The sequence below is a fragment of the Temnothorax americanus genome, unplaced genomic scaffold (genome assembly GCF_048541705.1).
Source record: "Temnothorax americanus isolate GAGA-0224 unplaced genomic scaffold, ASM4854170v1 Scaffold6, whole genome shotgun sequence".
Taxonomy (NCBI): domain Eukaryota; kingdom Metazoa; phylum Arthropoda; class Insecta; order Hymenoptera; family Formicidae; genus Temnothorax; species Temnothorax americanus.
This window is the reverse complement of record NW_027509751.1, coordinates 1,696,691-1,712,971: the sequence shown is the minus strand read 5'-3', so window position 1 is coordinate 1,712,971 and position 16,281 is coordinate 1,696,691. Positions and strand designations below refer to the sequence as shown.

The following is a 16,281-nucleotide window of genomic DNA, read 5'->3' as shown; positions in this document are numbered from 1 at the left end:
AAAAATTTGCAAATTATTAATGAGACGATCGGATCACGAAGCTATAGAAATAGATCATGCCGCGGATAAATAATTCGCTCGCCAAGTCACAACGGCATTGTCGTATGAATATTGCATGGCACTCAGTTGATTAAATCAAATCTCCAATTCGGCAGGCGTTCCGTTAATAGAATGCACCAGCCGCGGGAGGGCCACGACAGAATTTCGTGAGTATTTGCCTTTTACGGTCGTGTGTTTTGTGAACGTTAACACTATACACGCTATCCGCCGAACGTGTGCCGCCTCACGTGGCTCGCCCATTAAAACGTGAGCGCCATAAGAAATCGAGGCGCAGAAATTCGACGTACCTTTCGTTATTGCGAGCAGCGGGAATCGATCGTTTACGGCAGATTTCGATCCAAAATGGAAATTCGTACTCCCATTTGTATACCTAATCCGCGTAAGAAGCGGCGGGGCACGCCGAGCTCTCTCTCTCTCTCTGTGAGAGACGCGATCCCATCGCTTTATGCGTGAACGAACGTGTTCTTTCTTTCTTAGAAATCGTACTACCTGCTCTCTTTCCTCTTTTTCGTTTTCCGTACAGGCGCACCATCGATCGCGCTTTGTATTTTGATGCTGCGTCCAATGCGAAATCGTGTGGATGCACTATAGAACCGGCCGTTCCTCGTTTTCTTATTACCAAACTGGAAAGTCGTTAAAACGATTTATATTGACTACCACAACCTGACACGGAGTCTGAAAAGCGACGTTACGTAACGCGACTTTGCGTCGATCTCCAATGATAATAAGATTTCCGAGAATTGATTGCGAGAATAATGTGATTCTACGATCAATTAATCGATAGCGAAAACGTTATGGTAGGTTTGCCATAGAAAACCGGGATAGTATCAAGTAAAAAAAAAATGCAAGGGAGCACCGCGTACGCGTTCATCGGAACTTAATGGAATATAGCGTAATGTCGATAACGCAAGCTTTATTAAGCCCAGAGGCATGGCACACGCGTCCGATTACTGTAAGACAAACAGGATCCTCCGTTTTTCCCATCGGCGCTCGGATCCCGTATCAGGACTTTTTTATAATAGCTTCATCCCCGTGTGTGAGCATTAACTTAAATCGAAGGTGGTAACATGTTATTTGACCGATCGACGCCTTTCGAGCGACGACTGGCGAAATTGCCTTTCCTCTTCCCGTTTCTCTGAAGGGCCTAATGGAAACCGAGGTGTGGCACGGTGCGATTCGTGAGTACGTCCCCCTGCCCCCATCGACAGTGTAAACAGAATTAATACTCTGATGAGTATCCTGATCGTTGGTCCTAGAAAGGATCTCTCACAGGTCTCACGCCCTATGACGCCCGAAATTATTGATTACATTGTATATCGCGGCACCGTAATTGATGGACCTCACAACGAGGCGAGAGAGTTATCAGTAAAAGCAATATTTATTATATATATGGGACGATGAAGGAATAGCGAGAACGATTCTTCTGTCACTCTTCGTTCGATAACGATAGTCGACGGAGATGTACGTCGGTCCGCGAGAAGTCACGGCTACTTAAATGCGTTAATTCCGACGGCGTTAAATTCCCCTTGGATGCGAACGACAGTGTCTCGTCTAGTTACGACGTCGGGGAAATATTTTTGGATCGCGATGCGACTCGCGTTCGTAGGGATGCGCAGCGTTTGGAAGTTCTCCAAAAGTGACGCGGGTTTGACCTAAAACTCAGCTTGAAAATTCGAGCGATATCTCTCGCTCGCCGCGTCTCGCATCCGGAATCGATAGTATCGTCCTGCGCGATGAATAACGATCGATATATCTCCGGGAACGAGCGAGGGGTGTAATTCGATCGAGACCGGTCGGTGACCTGGACGATCGCCAAAATATATCCGGCGAATTGCTCCTGGTTGCAGGAGAACGAATACCGCATTCGGCACATTTGGAAAATCGCCAGGAGTTGTCTTTCGATAAAAATGTCGAAACAGATTTAAGATGCGGATGAGGATAAATATTTCTGACAATAACAATCGGGGACGTTTTATGTCTCTCGGCGAGATAGGTATTAAGTTAAGTAGCAGATATTAACTTTCTAATTAGTAGCTGGCGGGGTGAAAGTTACCGTGTGCGTTTTCTCCTAATTGTTGACCCTGAATTAACTCGAGAGACCTCTTGTTATTTCATTAAATAGGATAACATTAAATAACATAACTTGTAATTGCCGGTTGTCAGTCCTCAAAAGACACCATGAGATATTCTGGAAGGGCCCGTAGACGTTCTTGAATCTAAACCTTGAGATAATATGCCGAAAATAAACCCCACGCCTAAAGTATTAAGGGCTTAAATGAACATCTCAGATTTTATTAACTGCGCTTGATCCTGGAGGGCGGCCAGAGATCGCCAGTGACGTAAATCCAGAACGGGTGCGTGTAACTTCAAATACGTCAGCGAGACAATTCTCATTGCGGATGTGATTCCAGGAATTAATTAGTACGTATCCCGTAGAGTCGGTACGCGGACGAGTGTTCTGCGAGCCGAAATGAAGTGACTTGCCGAAACTCGTGAGTCACCGATCTTCATGTCTAATTCAGATTAATGCGCGCATGAAGCGCGAAGTGATATCGCGCGATTTTCACTGCTCCTCTGGCGATTTATCATATGTCATATGTGAACGAAGTTATATTTTTAAACATCTGTCTTGATTTGACTAATAATGACCATAAAGTAGGATAGAAACCGCGCGAGTATTAATATCGTCTCTATAAGCAATAGAAATATCCGCATTGTAGAAAATTCTGCAAATTTTTCCGAAAACGCGTGTCGAGTCAAAATAATTGCTACTAATAACAACAATTTCGAATAATTAGCAATTTTTACCGAGTCTAAATGACGCCGGAGTGCGCGATACAAAGTTCAGCGAAGATAACGCAACTTGTCAATTGGAGAAAAAAAGAAAAAGGAAACGCAAGATCACATACTTCAATATAATTTTTTAAAGTATTCGGGAATAAAAGCGCCTGGATTGGAGCCCGTTGTTTAGCAACAAAATACACGTCTATATTCTTACGTCAGCAAAACGATTCGGGTTTGATAAATCACGACAACTAGACACAACAGCCGGAGTTTTCTGGCATTTCAATATGACAGATGTCGTCTTATATCAGGTCGTGTTCGCGTTAAATGAAGTCACGCTCTGATTTCGGCTTTTCCGTGTTTATTTCGTGTTCCAAACAAGAGAGAGAGACCCAGATCGAGAGACTTCATTGCGAAGATAGTTTTTTATCAGCAACGGACGCTTCTTCATTTCACGCTTGATTATTCTTCTTGGGCGTTCTCCGAGCTTTGTATTGTGATTCCGCGACTTTCGTTGATAGATCGTTTTACAAGTGCTCAATGAAAGAGACTAATGGCATATGCCTCTACGCCGCGAATTGATGCAACGCGAGAGTGCCAGGCTTAAAATACGTCTCCGTACAAGTTCGGTCTTGAAGAATCCTTCGTGAACCATATGCATTAACTTCAGTCTTGAATCACTGCGTCGCGACGACGACAAATTATCGTCATCTTGGCGGGTCACCGGTTCGTGATTAATTTTAGAAACAAGTTTTAATAATAGTTACACCCTTTACGTTGCTTATTTTACTTTAATTATTTGTCGTCCTGCAAAACTCATGTTTTGTTCATTATCAAATTAAGGAAAGAAACATAGCATGATTAATAAGTTTAAATGAGAGCTATAAATATAAGCTTACGGTGAGTGATTTATGTAAAACAAATTGCCGCAGCAGGTAACAAAGCAGTAATTTTTGTATTTTCACTGTCAGAGTAATGACGTCAGATGAGTAATTTAGTCGAGCTCGTATGACGAAATACTTAAATCTCGTCGCTATGAATAATTAATAAAACTATGTTTAACTTGTTTCTGTACCGCGGAGAAAGCCCAGCAGAAAGTAGACTCGACTATTAATGTCGTCAGAATTTTCCTTATACGCGGCGATTCGTCCCTCAAGTATAGATGCACTTCTGCATAGATCAGACTCGAAAGCAGTTCCTCGACATCGATGACGAATCATTATCTCGGCAGGTCAGTGGTTCGATGATCTTTGACGCCTGTTCACCGATGTCGGTCAACTTTTCGATGCTTGTTGTCGTTTATCGTCATCCGATGACTATGTTGTATTTTTAGAAATAATGAGTAACGTGCGCGATTAATGAGCGATGCGCAAGTACCGTGTCGCTGAGAAAGGCAAGTTGGTCTTAATTGCGCGCGAATTACTCATAAAAGATCACACGATTGATAACGCGAAGAATGCGAAATATCCACGATGAAATCACGCTGGTTGCGTTAACTAAATGTCCAACTAAATCGCGGAAGATAAGAAACCGATCTCACGATCTCAACGGGGCATTCAACGAAACGCATTTAATGATTCATATGAAATTAAATGTATGATGTCGATTTACACATTGGTGATAATTCTTCGCTCATGTAACCAGCATCGTGCCATCAGCGTATTTTACCCACCCACGAAAATAGCCCGCCCGGCATGGCATTTTACGATCGCCGAAAATGGAAGGCGGTTTTTGCGGCGCGAGAAGGGAGCAGGGCTCATCCAGATGCTTTATAATTCATGCCTCGTTGCGTTACGTGTCGCCCGTAAATCCGCACTCGTGTGGATTCCCCTCTCGCCGGATCCTTCCTTCGCGGTGCGGATACGATCTTTCGCGATGCGCCGCGCCGGCCGCATTTTATGCCTTATGCGTCGCGGTAACGAGCTTCCGCGGTGAGCTTTACGGCGGATTTATGAGCGCTCCTCGGCGCGGTCAGGTGGTAAAGTCGTTTCTTAATGCGCACACACCATCGGGCGAGGGTACGTTTCGGCGATGCGTATACCTATACTCGGGAGAGAGGAAAAAGAGAGAGAGAGAGCGCGCGCAGGCACGCGGCTGCGTGAAATCGAGACGAAGGAGGAGCTCTCTTCGCGGATGGAGCTGGTCTGAAAGCGCGCAGAGAACGGATGGATCGAAAAAAGGGAACGCCGAAAGAGCTTCGCGTAAACAGCGCTTCCGCGAAGTCCATCGACTGTTTACCGAGGCGAGGCAGGAAGGTTGTTGAAACGTATCGCATCTCTCCCCCGAGATTGAGAGGCTGCTATGCATCTATAGAGCGCTCTCCGGATGTAACATGCGCCCCGGGGGTGAAATACGAGGATGACTCGCTTAGAAAAACTAACGGGGAATATGCCAATATTTAGTCTGTAATCATTGAGAATGTGATTATCTCTTTTTTATTGGGCGTGTATACGAGGCGTTAATGGAGATTTTACGATGTATGTCGATTGAAATCTAAAAATATTTTTGAAACAGCTGTGTATTGAAATGATCTCAAATTCGAAGAATTATTTCTTTACTTTTGAATGTTTTTTATAGTAGAAAGCATCTATTTCGCGAGAAATGCATGAAAGATAAAACGTTCTATACGTAAACATAGAAGATTTGTTTGATAATACACAGATAAATTGAACTCTCAATTCGAAGAATGGCATATTTGTGATATATTCTCGCAAACTTTAACTTCTAGCGCTCATCCATAAGTATAGCACATGACAATAATCATAAAATTCCACACGACGATGGATTTTCCCGGTTTTGATAACGCTCGAACGTCATTTTTCCGAAGCTTTAACCAGAATCCTAAGAAGCGAACAAGATAGGGTTAACATGCATTTACTAGCATATTAGTGTCTAGGATAAATTCGATACTTTTGCGTTGCACGAGATGTTTTTCACTAAGAGTTAGGTCAATTGCGGATTAACCTAGTGTCGTTAGATAGACGTGCGAAACGATAAAGAAAACGCTGGATTAAGGTCTGAACGACGCATTCGCGTGCTATTAATAAGAAAGAACAATGGAAACATTGTCCATTACTTTTGCTTCCTATATTTGAAACAAACGTTATCTTCATTCCAATATATTACGATATTCCTTGACGTTTGAAGGTGCATATTGCAAATAAATATTGCTCCGAACATATTTATCTTCCGAAGATCTAACGTAATTAAATTTGACGCTAGTCGGTTCCGCACAAATCGCGAGCTGTGCGCCTTTTGAAGATGCTCAGTAAACCGGAACGTAAGTAAAAAGATATACGAGAAAATTGAAGGTTTCTTTCAAGTCGCCGCCGTGCGCAGCATCGAATTATTCGCGTTTAATTTAATTTTACCGTGTACGCGAGCGTTAATTCAATGTTCTCCCGTCGTATGTGGGTCATTGGGATTAATCATCGACTAAATATGCAAAGTCTGATTGTCGTCCGTCCCCACGTACGTCTCCCTTCCATATTGCATAGGGCAATAAAATTTGCGGTCGCTTAAACCGAAAACCTTCGGTAGCCCGATCGGCCGGTGGCGGTGGCGGTGGCGGTGGCGGTGGAGGATTCTCTTTGATCGTTCGGGATCGGTGCACCGTGAATTTACGACGGAAAACCACGGATGGACAACGTGCACGCGGTGGAATTGCTCAATTACCCCCGGCCGCGGTAATTCCGCTCCGGCCGGCATGCAGAAGTCGATGGAACGTGGCGAGTTTACCTTTGTAAATTGGCGCAAAAAAAAGGCAAAGCACGATCGCGACGACAGCCGCCGTGGACGTGCATCGTCGTTTTGCTCGTCGGGGCCGCCCGTCGCTGCGAGCTACCGCGAAATTAAGGTGCACGCATCGCGTTTCTCGTTTGACGCCGGAGCACATAAGGCATCAGAGCGATGAGGCTCGTTATTGCAACCTCGTTGTCGAAACGTTCTTCTAAAGTAACGAATTAATCTTTTCCCGCTTATATTAATTCTACATGTGCCGTGGTATATTATAGATCTTTTTTCTTGGAATGTACCGTGACGTATTCGTGAAATTGCTTGTACGATATTTTTGGGTTCGTATCGATACAACGATGCGGAGCACTTTGCAAAATTATTTTGGATCCCTTTCCCCATGGAATTTCGCGTTCGGTAAACAAATTCTTCGAACTGTTATTGCATCGGTCTTCTGTTGACGATCAAGCTGTCAAGTGAAGTCTGGCAGACGATTGGCGCCTAGTGGGCGGCGATTTCCGAGGTCATCAGGTCTGCGAACGTTAATTTGAGAAGTTTTGACGCGAATGAAGCGAGAAGTTTTGCCGGACTGCTGATGCTGTTTCGCATTGCCAAGGTCAATCTAATCTTGGCTCTGTGTAGGTGAAGGGAATCACCGACGTCGCGACTTACGCAGATACGCCGGTCATTAATAACGTTAAGCGTCCATAATAGAACGCATCTGAAGTTGTTCTCAGAAGCAGAGCACTTAAACAATCTTGAGGATCCGCGAAATGAGTTTGGCAATGTGCACCGATGACAAAATAATTAACATTGTAGTCCAGGGATTGTAATTCACGGAATGTCTCATTAATTTGTTCTTAAATAAGAAATTTACAATTTACATAAATTAAATCTCAATGTGTGATTAATTTAATAATTTAATTTAATTAATTTAATAACTAAATGTGTGAAAATAATTATTTAATATAGATTGTTGGATATTATTTATTACATACAAAACGTAATTTATCAAATATATTACTGACAAGTTGTACTTTTATAAATGTAATATGAAATGACAAATTGTAACGAGTAATAATAGATGTTCGCATAGGATATAGGACATTTACATATATTAAACTAGACGTCGTCGCCCGCGAAGCAAAATGATTTTTGACGGGCGTGACAGTGCTACAACTATATAGCGGACAGATGTCCGTTTTGTGCAATATGACGGTTGTCAAGATTCGAAATGATGTTCCAAGGCAAGCCGGCGCTGTCTTTGGCGCCGATGCTCCTCGTGAAAGTTAATCTCGAGTTCGGCAGCGCGGAACGAGCAACCTCGGATGATCTGGCCCACGTCCCGCGTGAATTACGTGAATGACGAGCAATTCTAATGCGCTATCCCGTCGATCTTATTATACGTTACGATGACAGACAGAGCGATCGATTCGTGATCTTCGGCTTACGCTCGCCAAGCACGCTGGCATTTTGCGTAATCCTAGCGTTGACAAAATTAGTTTTAATAGTAAACACGAACGAGCCAATATAAATATGTCAGAAATAAATCTTTTCGCTGCCTTCGTCATCATATAGTAAATCATTGTCATAGCCCGTTATTTTCAGTATGACACTCTTCGAAGACGCGCTCGGTTTTATCGAAACAAATTGCTGGCAAAAGGCACAGGACGTGTTGGATCCTATAATTCTACGGCTGTCCACCTCGAACCGACCGAATGAGAAAACGCAAATCGCGATTGTAAGCGAACTCTCGCAAATGATAGCACGGTAAATTAGCGGCGATTCGCCAAGTATCTGATCTTGCGTTCGACGAGAATTACGTTCGGGATCACCGTACGTATCCGGAAAGATGCGGAAGACGATCGTCGATAGATCTGCGAGAGGGTTCTCCTCGGGTACAGTTATTACAGGACGGTCTCTCGCGCCACGTGCTCTTTCCTTGGGTGTTTCATGCGAACGTAGCGGCGCATTCGCGATCGAGGAAAAGCATCGAATAGATCGGGCTCACCGTGTGCGACCGTATACGTGGCTCGCCAAGTCGAACCCTTGACTCGATCTTAATCTCCACCGTGGTAACGTCGATCCGGGGAGAACTCGACGGTAACTGACTTTACGGCTTCCAGCTCTCGCGACGGCATCGGATGCATACGAAAGCGCTCTTTCATTCGTTCCGCGATTTCTTGGAAACCGAATTGCATCCGCGCTTCGAAGTTGGTCTGTCTCCGATATCGTGACGCAACGATACTCGGTCGATTTATAACAATTTTCTGTATGTCGTTAAATAACGCGGTTTTTTGACCCTCCGTCTGTATACGTTTTTTTTTTGCACCTCGGAGTGGTCTGTCACGCGTTTGACACAATAATTTTCTCTATCTTAAAGTATTTTTAAAAAATATAAAAAAATTACAAAATATCTGTCTACATTGTAATTAATAGACGATTTTATAGCCGTTTTAATAAGCGAGTTAATAAGTGTATCTTTTATTTAATATTTTTGGGCAGGCTCTTGCAAGTTTTACAGTTATAAGCAGATATTATTTTGACTCAGCTGACGTAGACCTAACGTATACAGACGAAGGGTTGACATAATTCTTGTCGAGCAAGAATAATTTAATAATTTATAATTAATTAACTTATTGAAAATAATCAATGAATGCAATTAATTACTGTATAATTTTATGTTAAGTTGAACATTATAGTAACGGATATATTTATGTATTAAAAATGAATTACGTGTGCCGGTGTTACATGTCTGCGCGTGCCGTGCCGGCGATTGTTAAATAATATCCCGTTATTGTCACGGTTGTGCAATCTCTTCGTTACGCCGTGATTAGCAACATAAGGAATTACGATAGTTTCTCCTGCTGTTTTACTCGCTTCAGTTGTCGAGAGAGACTTAAGAAATCAATTTTCTTCACACAATGACTGTTACTCACCGTATTGGTGACATCTGCCTGCATGGCCGAGTCGTCCTCGTTTCCAGCTTTGAGATCGTCTTCCTTTTCATTATCCGGGCTGTTCAGGTACTCGTCGTAATCCTGCTCAAGGCTTTTAGTCTTAGCCTGGGTATCGACGATCTTTCCCTCCTGCCGATCGTGGTCCTTGACCACCGAATCACCGACCGTGTTTTTCGAGGGCTTATGTCCAGTGGATTTGACGGTCGAGTTCTCCGCAGTTCGTTTATTTACGAAATAATTGGACGTGGTACCAGCGGCATGAGGCGCGCTCGTGAAGAGATCCATCGGCCTAGAGACGTTTCTCGATTCGTGCTTGACATTCTTGTAGCCATCGCGCTTTACATGCTTATTCGTTTCGATATTCCGATAATCTCTCTTGACAGTAGTTTTCGGATCGTCGGACGTGAGCCTTCGGATGATATCGTCATAGGTTTTCAAGGGTGGCTTTGTCTCGCCTTTGTAGAAATCGTTATCGAATTCTTCCTCCTCGTTGTCCTCATTCCTGTCGTCCTCGATATCTTTCCAAATATCTTCTTCGTCCTCGTCTTTATCGTCCTCCTCGAGCCCGCCGCGATCCTCGTAATCTTCGTCCTCCTCCGTCTTTCGGTCGTCCTTCGCGAAATAGTATTTTGAGTCCGAGGAGTTCGATCTTCTTTTCCAGTCGTCCGTCCATCTCGTTACGTCGACGCGATCTACGACGTCCTCGTGATTTTCCAAGCGATGTCTTCTCGCACCGTGATGACCGTTCATTCTGTTCCTCGAGTCTCTTCTGGAGGGCGGGTATCGCCTAGAATTCCTCCACCGTTCGTGGTGCTTATCTGCTTCGCCGTTTCCGTACCTGTGCGGCCTCTCGTAATCATAATCTTCCTCCGACGTGTCGTCGTCGAAGTCCGACGCGTCGCGATTGCGCGAATATGCGAGCCTGTGGTAGGTCCTGCCGGGTCTGTATCGGTGATTCTTCGTATTGTACCGCGATGAGATCCTGCGCTTGCCGTTGTTCTCGTCGTACCAGCCGCTTCCAGCGTGATACCCGTCGTTGTGATACCTAGACGGATAGCGCGGCTCGAACCGACTGTGATAACTTTTCTGCGCGGATCGATGATGCGATCTGGGATGATCGTAATACGATCGCGCCTCGTAATCGTCCTCGTCGATCGGATCCTCGGAGTCCCCGTCGTACTCGTAGTCCACCTCCTGCCAGGATCTTCTGTCGAGCTCGTGGTGGCCCCTTCGATTCGCGGACTCATGCCTGTGCCTGTGTCGGTGTCTCGCCTCCGTCGTCGTCGCGTCCTCGCGCTGATGGTACCTGCATTCGACCACGAAGAGGCCGTAAGCCATCAGCAGGCCCAGCAACAGCAGCAGCCTCCTGTCGCGCGTCATTTTGTCTCTCTCTTTCTCTCTCTCTTTCTCTCTCTCTCTCTCTCTCTCTCTCTCTCTCTCTCTCTCTCTCTCTTTCTCTCTCTCTCTCTTTATCTCTCTCTCTTTCTCTCTCCGCAGCGCCGTTTCTCTCAGGTCACCTTACATCATCCCGGGCCACGTGACTGCAGCTTTCGCGCGGTCGCACCTGTCGATCACCTTTCGATACCTCGTTGGTCGCGTGTCCCTCAGCGGCGCATCAAGCCGGCTCGATTGCCGAGCAGCAGCAACAACACTCGTGACGATCGGTATTACGTCGGGCATTCCATCGATCGGAACTGAAACGAAGCGCCGCGCCCCGTCGAATTCTCGACGCTGATCAGTCGACAATTCAATCCCCGGGAATCCCGTCAATTTTCCCCGATCACGGACTCGTTTCTATCTCTCTCTAAATTTAACCGCACGTCGCGGCGATGTCGCGGCCAGGTTGCACTGACCACGTGGTGACCGCGGAACTTGAAACGACGGGGCAATCCCGAGCGTGACTCCTTTTGGCGCGGCTCCAATGCAATCGGCGATCGCTGCGAAACGGTGCCCGTCACTGATTACTTATATCACCTGAACGTCACAGAAAATACCGGGATTCGTTCGCGAAGACGATTCGTGACAATGTCATCTCGCGTCGCTCCGCGTTCCACAAATTGCCAGTGGTCTCGAATAAAAATCCACCCTCTTAATATCTTTTAAAAACTATTAAGTGTCCGTGTTTGAATCCCGAGAGTCCACGATTCACCGGCTAATTCGATTCGTTCACCACGCTTCAGACAATTCAACAACGTTTATTTTTCATTCATCAAATTATTATTTCAGGATATTTTTTTTTGCAAGAGGATATCCCCTAAACGATATTCTTCGTATACGTATCATCCGATTCCAATGATTTCGGAAGTGCGATATCACGAGTCTCTTCCGGTTCCTTCGAGGGGGGTAGTTTGCTAGACCGGGGCACGGGCGTTTCGGTGGGACCCGGAGGAGGACACGACACGTTCACGCCGAATCGTATCGCGGACAGAATGTCGCGGACGACTGAGGCCAGCCGGAGCAGCCGCCGGCCTGCCTGAGAGATCGCGGAACGCACCGCGCATGCGTGCGAGCGATATTCGCCCCCACTGCCCCCTTCGTGCCGCATCGGCCGTGGTACCCCGTCGCCGTTGCCTCCTTTGCCCCTTCGTCCTTCGCCTTTACCTCCGCAAGAAACCTCCGTGCACGTTGTTTCACGGACTCCGCGATGATGCACCGTGAAACAATAGGCATCGGTATGGAAAGGAGAAAGAGGGGGCGAGACAAGTCCGCGGACGCGATGGGCCGCATCTCCGCCGGATGTGCTACAAAGGGGTACGAAACCCTTTGAAAAGCCGTCGACTTCCGATTACTCAAAGGAACTGTTTCTTCTTGATAGAGGGGTTTAGGCAATTCAAGAATAAATCTCTTCGAAAATAGGTTTTTTTTTTAATTAACTGTGAGCAAACAGATACATTGAGATTTATTTGGTTATCCTATTTATTGTAAGACAGATTTATTATAAAGTACGACAGCTAAGAGGGAAACGATGCTCAGCCTTGTCACGCTTTGCCGAGCGAGGTTGGAGAACTGTGAACACAGGTGTGGTTCACGCATCAGAATGTAAATGGCATGTGCAAATGGCGTAAGAGTTAACTGATATTTCGATCTCAGTGTATTTTTCGAATGTAGAGATTATTGCGTTTTGGTAGCGATACTTTATATGTCGCGTTGTTCGGAAAGCCTAGAAAAAATTGAAGGTGCAGATCAATGCGGCGAGACCTCGTGGTCCTTAGTGTCACGCGTTTGTCGAAACCGGTTTACAATTTATTTCGAATAGACACGACATTATCCGCATTAGACTCTCGTGGAGATTGTGCTTCTTGTCCGCGATAAAAGGCATTAAATTGATTTAATATCGAATGAAGCCCGTGGTACACGTGTCGTTCTACTTGAATGTATCTTAATCGTGAGCGATTATGAAGCGGATTTATATAGAAATGATATTTATCCTCTAGTAGTAGATACTTTATTTAGGAAATAAAAGCACTAATTGATTTTTAGTTCTTCATTAAACCACAGTAATGTTGAGATACGCACATCATCATAGCTGCTGTACAGCAAATTAAAACTTTTTATGTTTACTTTGAATTGAATAATTTATTAACGCGTAAAAGTTACGACATCAAATTAGAGAAAATAATAATATTTCCTCTAATTACGTAAATCTAAGAATTGAAACAAATGTTTCGAGGAAGAAATAACAAGTTTAAATGACAAGTATAGCAGAGATGTATCTTCAGAAGGACATATGATAAGGGTTTAGAGTTAATGGATGATCGAGGTTAAAAACGCGTTATCAGACCGCCATCCATCTTGCGCTTTTGCGCAAAAGTCATTTTTTTGCGGGCGATTATCCAACGGTCGCCAATGCTTTTAAGCCGAAGGGGGTATCAGCCGAGCGACGCTAAGAAGAGCAATTTTAATCCCTCGCGGGAAATCTCCTACCTCCGATCTTCTTCGTCCGCGTCCACGGCACGCATAATGCGCGGAACGTACGATTCTGTCGCGTCTCTCGATTTTACGATCGTCCGGGTCGAACGACAGTCGACCGCGACCGGCGGCGCGGCGGCTTGGCCTTTTCGCCGGGCGTCCCATTCACTTTTGCGCCGCCATTCAGAGATGGGATTCGGAGTAGAGCGACGACGCCGCGAAATCCGAGCCGAAAGGAGAGGAAGAGAGGATTTCGGTACCGATAAAAAGGGGAGTAGGGGAAGTCTCGCCGTGATACGCCGAGGGAAGGAGAAATTGAGAAGGAAGCTGCGAGGAGAGAGAGAGAGAGAGAGAGCGAATGCGAGAGGAAGGAAGACACCGATCGTTGATGCCGATCCTTGCAACCGGTACAACGAGGACTGGTTTTTCGTCGCGCACGGAGGTCGGCAGGTGCTTTTTGTCGCCCTTTTAAAGCCGCGGTGTGCTTACGGTGATAAATAAACACGGCGGCCCCCCTCTCCGTCACGGCTGTCACGTTGTGCCCCGTTCCCGATTCAATCGATCGATCTGTATAGCGCGCGACCTGCTGTTCGCGAAGAAATGTCATGCCAACTGGACCTATACCGACCCGTGCCAGGAAGCTGGAAAAGGGGAACCAATCGTGCTCTCGCATCTCGAGTTTGAAGATCACGTCGGGTCTCTGTCAGGAAATCACCCAACTGATTGTTGCGCACGTGCGTTTTTACAATCCGCACGTTTTGCCGGACTCGCCAAGATATCGAGAGATCGGTAAAAGCAAGGCGGCATTTGAAATCAAGTCTCTTAAGTTTCCTTTTTTTTTCTCGAGAAATGACGCACGATGCACGATCGTTTACGGCGCATCGGCGAAAATTGGAATTTGCACTTTACATGCATTTACGTTGCTAAACGTCGGATTTCACGCGAAAGGATCGAAATTGCTCTTACGCTGCACGATCATTAAAATGTTTCGCGTCGGACTAATCTTTCTAAATGTCGGGAGTGTGAGTTGCATAATAGGTGCGCGTTGACCGCGCGGCCAAGAGGCGGAAAAATTGATTTTACAACGCGGAATCTATCGGTCACGGCGCGCGGACGCGGCGTTTAGCGCCGGCGACGGTGGATTTCTCTAATTATTTCGCTTTCACGCCCCGTCGGGCGCTCGCGTCCGCGTTAATTTGTACATCCACTTGTCGGGGCTCGCGAGGGGTGAACAAACGGGCGCTCGTTAACGCCGACTCGTTAAAACGACGATTAAATCGCATCCGTCCGGCGAGAATATGCGTGGAACGCGTGTAATCGCGCGCCGCGCAGATTAACGAGGTGAGAGGTCCGCTCTCGTTAAATGAATGGCGCTCTGGCAGGGTAAATTCCCTTTTTAAGAATCTCTCATACGCGTGCCATTTCGGAGGCGCGCGTTTGCACCGGCTTTCGCCGTGGACGCGTGTGGTGAGACGAATAACCGCCACGCCTGATCGTAATAAATTGTAACGATAATGTTCTTTACGTTTACTTTTTACCATTTACTTTTTATTACAAACCAGTCTATATCGTGACGTCGTAAGGCGTTTTCGTGTTACACACGATCCAGACGATACGCGTTTGCAGGCACTTCGTACCGGCGTACGCGCGGAGGACCCGCGTGATCGTTGAGATAAAGAACGTTCACAGGCAGCACGCACGGTCACGTGGAGTTCCATCAAGATTTTCGTGGACACGAAACGAGATTAGTCACGCGGATTGGAGCGCGCCTTTCGTGCCAGAAGAGAAACGGACGCGAGGTACCGATTTGTTCTACTTACGGAACGTAGCGTGGGCCCCCTTCGAATGCACGTATAGTTTTTTTTTCATACGTCACTGACTTAAAGATCCATGTGGCCGCGTCTGTTATCTCGTTCCTTCTATTGATTTCTCGTGCACGAACATTTTTCACGTTTTCACAACTGGCATTCGTGACTGGAAATAGCCGCGGATTGCTTAAAATTAAAGCATATGACTAATGAATTGATTATGAATACTTGAAAATGTAATAGAACGAGTTAAAAGAATCGAGAACTCTTCGTGGCTTGCTATAAAAATTATGCGAAAAAGAGGCACATTGCAAATCCACGTACTTTTTTCTTTCATCCGAAAGAGTGATTATTATAGTTATCTATCCAGAAATTTTATTATGTATTCATAAATCACAGATGCTCGATCGTTCTTTATCATATCAATAATGATTATCAAGGCTACTGTACCATAATCGTGTGATATTTACTTTCCTCGATTTTATGAAATCAACACGTCGCGTCGGAACATTAATCTTCCATCGAATTGTTTAAACATGAACATTCCGCGCGTTAACATGGATGAAATAATTTATAATATCGCGAAATACATGAGAAATGAAATTCGCGGCAAATAAGCTTAGCACAATAAAAAAAGCTGATCAGGGTCGCGACACATCGGTATTGTGAATTCACAAGCGATAGATAATTCCGCGCGACTTCTCTATCAGCGTATCGCACAGTTTATTTATACGTTTCTTCCGATTTCTCGCGCCTTTCGTCCAAGTTCATCCGGGTTATCAGTGGAGATTATGCTTTTGGGTCATTTTGCCACTTCCAGAAATGTCACTTTCCGTCCGCGATAGTTGGATTTCCATCTTTCGTTACACATGAGAAATGATAGAAGACTTTCGGAAAACTTCCTTTATTTTTTACATGACACGTTTAGATTATTTTCGACGTTCTTAAAAGCACGATCGAAGGCAGATTGATTGCCGCGCGAGTGTGCCGAATAGATTTGCCCCGCAAGTACTTTCTTCGTTACAGAA

The 16,281-nt window shown here is 45.4% G+C and overlaps 2 protein-coding genes across 11 annotated transcripts in view; one reads left to right on the top strand and one right to left on the bottom strand.

Moving 5' to 3' along the window:
* Positions 1–11,993, bottom strand: part of LOC143905203 (uncharacterized) — an 86,432-nt gene extending 74,439 nt beyond the window's left edge. For both annotated transcript variants that reach the window (XR_013259142.1, XM_077420436.1), the window contains exon 1: positions 9,516–11,993. Coding sequence is in view for 1 of the 2 variants with exons in the window: in XM_077420436.1 (XP_077276562.1) it covers positions 9,516–10,916 (1,401 nt within the window). In the remaining variant the exon portion in view is untranslated. The remainder of the gene's footprint in view (positions 1–9,515) is intronic.
* The window catches only part of LOC143905204 (coiled-coil domain-containing protein 170), a 162,851-nt gene that overhangs the window by 100,302 nt on the left and 46,268 nt on the right, over positions 1–16,281 (top strand). The window lies entirely within an intron of this gene.